Here is an 8328-nt window from a genome sequence, read left to right as displayed (position 1 = left end):
GCAGGGGCCACACTCCTGGCCATGCCACGCTGGCCCCCACTCAGCGTTGGCCCATCCCTAAAAGGCACTCCTCGCGTGATGCTAGAAGGGAAGAGGGGGTTGTGAAAACCCAGTCAGGAGCAGGGGTGGCTGTTTTTAGATGGCTGGTCACTCACCGGCTTAGACAGAGCCCGGCTAGCCCGGGCATCTGATGCTGTCTCAGGGTCTGGTCGCATTGACAGCCACCTTCTCCCCGAGTAACGCCTGCACACGTGAGGTCAACCTTTAGAGCATCCTTCCGCCCACACACATGCCGCCAGGCAGCCCTGACACCCGCCTGCACCCCGCGATTTGGGTTCCGCAAGAGTCTTTGGTGTCAGTCAGTGCCGACACAGAGAGGAGTATTTTTGTGGGGAGAGTAAATACACGTGCCCATGCAAACACACGGGCAGATTTATTTGGCTTAAAAGCAGCTGTTTCTCAGCAGAGCATTCTCTGGGGCTATTGCCTCATTCCAGGTTAGCTCGAAGAACTGAGGTCCAGCCAGAGTGGGGGAGAGCTGTTTCAGGGGCTGGGGAGGCTCAGCGACCCCCCGACACTTGGTTCTTAACCGCTTCCTCTGATTGGCTTCACTGGGTCCACCCATCACAGACCAGGCTCTCTCTTACGGGCTGAGCTGTGTCCCCCCAAAAGCTGTTGGAACCCTCACCCCAACACCTGTGAATGTGACCTGATTTGGAAATAGGGTCTTGGAAGACATCGAGCTAAGATGAGGCACACTGGACTGGGTGGGGGTTAATCCAATGACTGAAGTCCTCATAAAAAGAAGAAATTAGGGCACTGAGACAGATGGGCACAGAAGGAGAGGACCACGTGAAGATGAAGAGAGACTGGACTGACGCGCGGACAAGCCAAGGAACGCCCGGGATGCCGGCCAGCCCCCAGCAGCTGGGACAGAGGCTGGAACCGGGTCTCCCTTAGGGGCCTCTGAAGGAGCCAACCCTGCGACATGCTGATCTTGGACCCCTGCCCTCCAGAACTCTGCGAGAGTAACTTCCTGTTGTTCAAGCCCCTCAGTGCGTGGTGCTTTGCTACGCAGCCCTAGAAAACGGACACGCACCCCACTGCTTTAGAAACAAGGTCGAGGCCCGGAGCTTTGACACCTGCCCCTGAGGCTGAGCACTGACCGCCCAGCCCCAAGGGCCCCTCAGCCGAACCCCCTGCGCTTGCTGGGCCGGGCCACCCCCTTGAACACACCAGCGCTCCTCTTTGTTTGGCGGATGCTTACTCGCCTGCAAGACCCTGTTCACACGCCTCACTCTCCCAACAGCCTCCTCCGGCCCCCACCCTGGCTGAAGTGCGGTGCGCAGCCACCACCACCCTGGATCTGCCTCCTTCCTGACGAGGGGCCCCTAGTGAGCAGGGACACTGTGTCTGGCCACCAGCCCACAAAATGCACCTGCCCCCATCTGCACTTTGAGATTCTAAGGATGGTTTTCAACATGTGAACCTATTCCTGACTTTTCGTTTCATGTTACAGGACGAGGTATACACACACACTCTTCCATGAAGTTTAGATGAGAAAATTAAGGGGAAACACTCAGCTACTATTTTTTCTCCTATTAAGCACACAGTATCCACTTACCCTTTTTCCCCACAGTGAAAGGATGCTCACTGACTTTCTCTGATGCTCCCATAACCTTTGGCAGCTTTATAAGTACTTGTCTCTGTGGATGGAGGGGGAGGTGCTCTCCGAAGCCGCTGTCCTGGGCTGGCTCCTTGAGGTGGGGGCAGGGAGGGCGGGAGTGGGCTCCCTCACTCCACACCCAGGATCGTTTGGGCTTCAAGGGAGTTGAGAGCATTGGCAAGACAGGAAGCCTCAGAACACGGGGACGGACCCCGAGGGCGACGTGCTAAGTGAACTAAGCCAGACGGTGAAAAACAAGGATCATACGGTTTCAATTCTATGTGGAATCAACAAAATAAAACAAACAAGCCAACAAAACATAACAGAAACAGACTCACAGTTACAGAGAACCAACCAGGGTTTGCCAGAGGGGAGGGGGCAGGGGCTGCACAAAATACGTGAAGGAGATTAAGAGATACAAACTTCCCCCGAGAAGGTAAGTAAGTCTGGGGATGTAATGTAACAGGGAATACAGTTCATACGACTGCAGCCGCTTTGGATGGGAGCTTTGCACGGTAGCTGGTCTTAATGTGACCATCACATGATGCATAAAAATTTTGACTCACTATGCTGTACACCCGAAACAATATAATAGTATATATTAATTATAACTTAATTTTAAAAAGCTGTTTTCCCAGTGGTGTAAGCTCCCCCTCCTGTCCACATCCAACCTTCACAACGTTTTTAATCTGCAAGCCAGCAGCCACCTAAGAATGTACAAAAGACAGAGCCAGACAGGATTTACAAAAGTAACCTGTATTCCAGCCAAAATAGCTTTAAAAAGAAATCCCTTCTAAAGGGGGGACAAACTACATAAGACGCAGTACACTTTAAAATATGTATTGAAATTACAAATCAAAATTTTCCATATGATTCCAAAGTACAAAACACAACATTAAAAGGCATTCAAACAGCTCTATTATACATCACAGTGTTAGTGGCACAAAAATGTACTGACATTTCAAAAACACAAATCAAACTTTTGTTGTTTTTTTTTTTGTTGTTTTTACCACCACTTGTCAAATACGTAATGTATACATGTGCATGACTCATTCATGCATATTTTTATACAAGATTAAAATACACCCACGGTAAAATGAGCGCGGAATGAAGGAAAGGTCGGGTCCCCACCCCTTCCTGACGGCTGCCGGAATCGCAGAAGACAGGATTATGCAAACCACGGATGGGGGAGACCACGGGCTTCACACACCCAAAGGCAGGCTCTCCTGGTGAGGAGGCACGCATTCTCCTTCAATGCACCTCCTTCTTTCCCTCCAGCATTTTTGACAAGACCAGTCATAACTCTTTGTTTTGTTTATTTTTCATGAAGGTTTGAGAGTTAATGAGAAGGAATACACAAACTTTGGTATTTTTTTAAAAGAGACCTTCAGGAAGCTTTATACATGCAAAAGGTTTCCCTCGATGACTTCACTGCGATTTATACACACATACGGGGTGTTTATTAATAAGCGAGAGTCTGAGAAATACACAAAAAGCCACCCTGGTTCTTTCCAAGCCTCTGATTCTTAGAGATGACCGAGGGAAAGTGCCCTCTTCTTACCTGCTAAATAATTTTTAACCTTTGTGATGTAGGTGAGAAAGATAAAATCGTCCCGGAGTAATTTTTGCGTATCTGATAACCCCCTCCCCGTGGGCCACGCTCTAGTCAGGAGCTGGCCTGTCCTAAAACAGTCTGATGGAATAATACGCTGTCAAGAGAATTTGCTCCCTTTTAAAAGGTGCCAGAGGCGGCAGGTCTTGGCTCCTCAGTCTGCGGCTACTGGAGGAAGCACTGGTTTGGACAGCGATTCGTCTATCGAAGGTTCTGTCTGTGCTCAAGTCCTAGGTCAGTCTCTGCCACGTGGACGTGTACAGTGATGCCCGTGATGATGGCAGAGCTTGGCTAAAGGATGCACGCCAGAGCCCGGCCTCGAGGGCAGGCACAGCCGGTGAGACCGCCCATGTGGTCAATTACCGAGGGACTAGGCCACCTACCGGTCAGCGTGCCCGCTGTCAGCACCCCACCCGGACAGCGGCAGAGTCGGCCATGGTCCCTCTCCGGGTTCCTTCTCCCCTCCCCCCTGGGATTTAGAGGCCTCGAACTGGATAGACAGACACATGCTTCCAGAGGGTCAGCGTGAAAACCATCTTTAAACGTGTCATCTTCAACGAAGACAAACCACGCTGAACAGCAGGAACAGGTCCATCTCCTCAGCATCAAGCCCCCAGGTCTTCCCGGGACTGACAGGCAGGTCAAAACCCAAAACACAGGCCATCTTCCCACGTCCCATTTGCATCTTACATCAAGCCTGGTCCACATGCGTCCCCGTGAACTAAGGGGATGGTAGTCCTCACGGAAAGAAAAGAAGTCAGATGGGGGGCACGCAGGTTTATGTGCAGATCTCAGTGTGGTCCCACTGGTGTCCTTCCAGGGAACGGACAGTCTTACTTTGTCATCACAGAATCCAACTGAGCACGCCGGGCCATGTGTGATGCAAAAACTCGGGGCAAGCAGGCGCTCCTTCAGCCTCGCCTGGCCCCAGAATCTCAGTGGTCCCTACCTGGGTCAAACCACGTGCTGTGAAGGTGTCGGGGTGAAGGCACAGAGACGGTCGGCGCTGTGATGTGCATGATTGCCCACGGACTCCTCCAGGAGCTGGACAGCCCCGCCACTAGGGATAAAGAGGTCTGAACTCTGGCCCAACGGATGCAAGCGTTCCAAAGGCTCCGGTTCCCGCCCTGCAGGAAGGGGTACCACTGTACGGACCCGGGCAGTGGGCAGCAGCGAATCCAGGTGGGATGGCCTGGGACAGGTGAAGGCCTGCCCTGTGGACCACTGGACATGGGCCACCAGCCTGCCGTCTTCCTTAGGAATTTTAAAAGACGCTGGGAGATACATGTACTCACAAATCACAAATGAGGTCTCCAGCCTGGGCCATCGACCTCACCTTCTGACCTCACGGGGCTGTGACTCTCTCTAGAAAAGCCATCCTCCCTCCATCACATCCTCTGCAGCAACAGGGACTCAGGGCCCGGGGGCCGTCCAGAAGGCTGGCCTCAGGCATGGTTTCCCTCAGTGGCCGAGTTTTTAAACTGCAACTATAAGGAAGACTTTTTGCACAAAATTTGGACACAGACTGGCTTCCTAAATGGCTTCAGTTTCAAGGGGAAGAGTGGGGTGACCCTGATTCTCCTAACCTATTAAGTGTGAAGAAATAGAGACATTTCTATACGGGCAGGTACACCAGGACCTGAGACGGATCCCCAAATGCAGACGTGGGAGACACAGAACAGCGCCACGCGGCACAAACGTGCCTGTAACGCAGAACTGAGGCAGAAGCCAGGCGCTGTTTTCACTTCACTCCTCTGTGGATGCTTAATAAGCTCTTCAAAAGTCCCACTGCAGCAGTACGTCTACCCCACTCCCCTTTGTACTAGTTTTAGAAGTCGCAAGTTGGATGCAATCATTTTGCCCTTTAAAAACCGTATTAAAGTCAACTTTCTGTAAAGAACGCACTTTCCCCGCTTTTCAAAGTCGACTGATGGAGAACCATGTGCCTAACTGAACCGGGCATCCCGTTGGCACGGTAACAGCCACACACAGTCTGTCCAAGGCCGAGAGGTTAAGACCCCAATCAACACAAATGAAATGGAAGTTGTTTTTCTTCCCCCCCCAGCAGAGGTGACATGGTGAGCAACTAGACTGGGGAGTGTGTAGGACAGACGATTTCTCCACAGTTACTCAGTCATTACAAAAACTGCGAAACCCAGAAGCTTCTCCCTCAGCCCCGGGGAGGCCCCGCCCCCCTGGCGTCAACATCACTGCTCGCTGGTAGCATCCGCGGGCGGAGACTGACGCTACAGGCCAACAAACCAAAGTAAGTCTCAACAGAACTGTGTCCAAGTAAAACATTTAGCTTCTGAAGACATTAAAAAAAATATTTGCGGATACCTGGATGAGAAAACAGGGAGCCCTGGGAGCTGAGCTGAATCACCAGAGAGAGAAAAACAAAAGGCAGATCTAAGGATGGAGATGTTTCTTTAAACACCCAGTATTCTCAAGGAGACGCAACGCTCCAGGAACCGCGTTTGTAGCAGTCCCACCGCGGGCAGCATCCAAAAAGTCTACAAGTTTCAAGAAAAACGCAAAGAGCACATAAGGCTTTCTAAATCTCCTGGAAGGCGGCCGAGCCGGAAAGGCCATTTAACAACAGCTTCCCCCAAACGCACGTTTCAAGAAAGGCATAGGATGGTTTAGACGCACCTTGTTGATTTTTCACTTCTCAGTTGGAAAAAAAAAAAGATGCCTTCGAAAAAGGATTTTACTAAATGCCATTAGTAATAAAAAGAGCTGTCATAACCAGAGTGCTTTTCTCAAGTCAGAACACTCGGACTTGGTCTGCAGTGAGACGCAATCCTTAAAAGACTTCTTCTCTGGGCAACGTGGCGCCAGCGGGATGCCAAGGAGGAGACGGGCTACGTTGTGCACGAGAAGGCGCCGAAGCAGCCGCCGGCCGCCCCTGGTCTGCCACCACTGGGAGAAGACTGCCCGCGGTGCTCCGCACAGCACCTCCCCGCTCACGTCTGGAGAGACCGATTCTGTGGGGACGGGACATGCCCCACCCACGCCAGCCTCGCCCTCCCCATGCCTGGGTGATGGCGTCCCGGGCCTGCGCAAACGGTCTGACATTGGTCCCTGAAATCACGGCATCTGGCGTGACACTGAAGCTCGATGGGGCACATAAGGCAAGAAAGATGTTTGGTGAGCGGGGACGGCGGGTGGGGGCGGGGAGGACCGCGCTTCCCGGAGCAGGGTCTCGTCCCAGCGTCGTGCCTCCTCTAGGTGGGCAGCGGGTCGTCGTCGCCTTTGCTGCACTTGCACTTGCAGCAAAGGACAAACGGGGTGGCCAGGAGCAGGAAGGGCGAGGCCACCAAGAGCAGGAGCCCAAATCCAGCAAAAATGCCCACGACCTGCAGGAAGGAAGCAGAGGAGCGTGAGGTGGCTGCCTGTGGGCTCCACAGCTGAAGTACAGCCACACACCCACCCACTCACCCATCTATCTGTCCATCATCCACCCACTGACATCTACCTAGACCCATCCGTCCGTCCCTCCATCCATTATACATGTAACATCCATGCATCTTTCCATATATCTATCATCTCTCCAGCCACCCACCCTTCCATCCATCCATCCATCCATCCATCCATCATCTACCACCCATATCATCCATTCATCTCTCCATCTGTCCACCCATCCACCCATCCATTCCTTAATCTACCACCCATATCACCATCTGTCTGTTTATCCATCCACTCATCATCCATCCATCATCCATCCATCCATCTTCCACATATCCATCCATCCATCCATCATCCATGCATCATCCACTTGCCATCCTTCCATCCATCATCCAACCATCATCCACCCACCCATCCATCTACTCATATTTCCTTCCTTTCACTGCCTTCCATTTTTACCCCCTTCCCTTTTTTCCCTTTGTTTTCTTCCTTTCCCTTCTCCCTTCCCTCCTTCCATCTATGTACCCAAATATCCATCCAATTATACATCCAGTTAACCAACAAGCTGCCTCTGAGCCAAACGCCATACTAGGTGTTGCAAACACAGAGGCACATGAGATCTCGGCCCTCAACAATCACCCAGTCTGGTGGAAAGAGACCAAGATCAAAATGATAATAATGCATTTTACAAAAATTGCCATCAGGTTCCAGGGTATAAAGAGAGCCCCAGAGCCAGACACCTACATTTGCAGGTGGGTTTGCGATGAGAGATGGCTGAGATTATAAGGATGAGGAGGTGGGTAGCAAACAAGAAGGACTGGGATAAACCATTTCAGGTGGGAGAACAGAAAGGCACAAACACGGTGCATCAGGGAGTGACCAGACCTGCATTATTCCTGGAGTTTAAAACCCTACAATTACTGTCACACATTTTGATTTTGTTTAAAGACATAGGCTTACCCCTAGATACGACTAAATGCCAAAAGAGATGAGCCTCAGATGAGGACATGCTATCATCCAAGTCAGGCAGCGTGCACGGTCAAAGAAGCAGCGGGTCGCTCTGTAGCTGGTCCCCTCCACCCTCCACCGGAGCCCAGACCCGGAATCTGAAGGTGGAGTTAGCCCGCCACCTGATGTTCAGAGCCATAAACACACGAACCTGCGGGGCTCCTGGTTCTAATTCTGACTCGGCGTGTGTTCCCCTCTCACTGGGCTTCAGTTTTTTCATTTATAAAATAAACAAATGAAGTAAAAGACCTCGGAGGGCTGTTATCAGTTCCGGAATACGACGCAGTGTGACAGCATCACATCCGTGTGCATTAAAGTACACCCTGACAGATTTTCCTGAAAACCATCACACACGCACAACCACCTTGTTGATAAATTAGATGGTGCTGACGCTAAGAATCCATGTTTTCTGCCGGGCTGGCTAAGTCCATCTTTCTGAACGTAACGTCGACAGGGGAACTATCTGTGCTTCTACTATCTCACTCTGCCTCGCAAGCCTATGAGTTCCCCTGAAACTGGCAGTGAAACAGGCTTGATCATAGTTTAGTGACGATTAATATTTGCTGGGAGGAGGAAGCCAGGAGGCAGCAGCTGCCACAGGAGCCAGGACAAGAAAACAGGGCTCAGCCCCTTC

At 51.5% G+C, this 8328-nt stretch overlaps 1 protein-coding gene across 5 annotated transcripts in view; it reads right to left on the bottom strand.

Annotated features, from left to right (window-relative positions):
* Positions 1-2406: 2406 nt before the first annotated feature.
* Positions 2407-8328, bottom strand: part of RNF144A (ring finger protein 144A) — a 108875-nt gene continuing 102953 nt past the window's right edge. For all 5 annotated transcript variants that reach the window (XM_074341617.1, XM_074341616.1, XM_074341619.1 and 2 more), the window contains one exon: positions 2407-6637. In XM_074341617.1, the coding sequence (XP_074197718.1) occupies positions 6506-6637 (132 nt within the window). In that variant the 3' untranslated portion in view covers positions 2407-6505. The remainder of the gene's footprint in view (positions 6638-8328) is intronic.

This window comes from Camelus bactrianus, chromosome 15 (genome assembly GCF_048773025.1).
Source record: "Camelus bactrianus isolate YW-2024 breed Bactrian camel chromosome 15, ASM4877302v1, whole genome shotgun sequence".
NCBI classification, from domain to species: domain Eukaryota; kingdom Metazoa; phylum Chordata; class Mammalia; order Artiodactyla; family Camelidae; genus Camelus; species Camelus bactrianus.
Note: the sequence above shows the minus strand (reverse complement) of the source record. Positions and strands in the feature narration are given on the sequence as shown.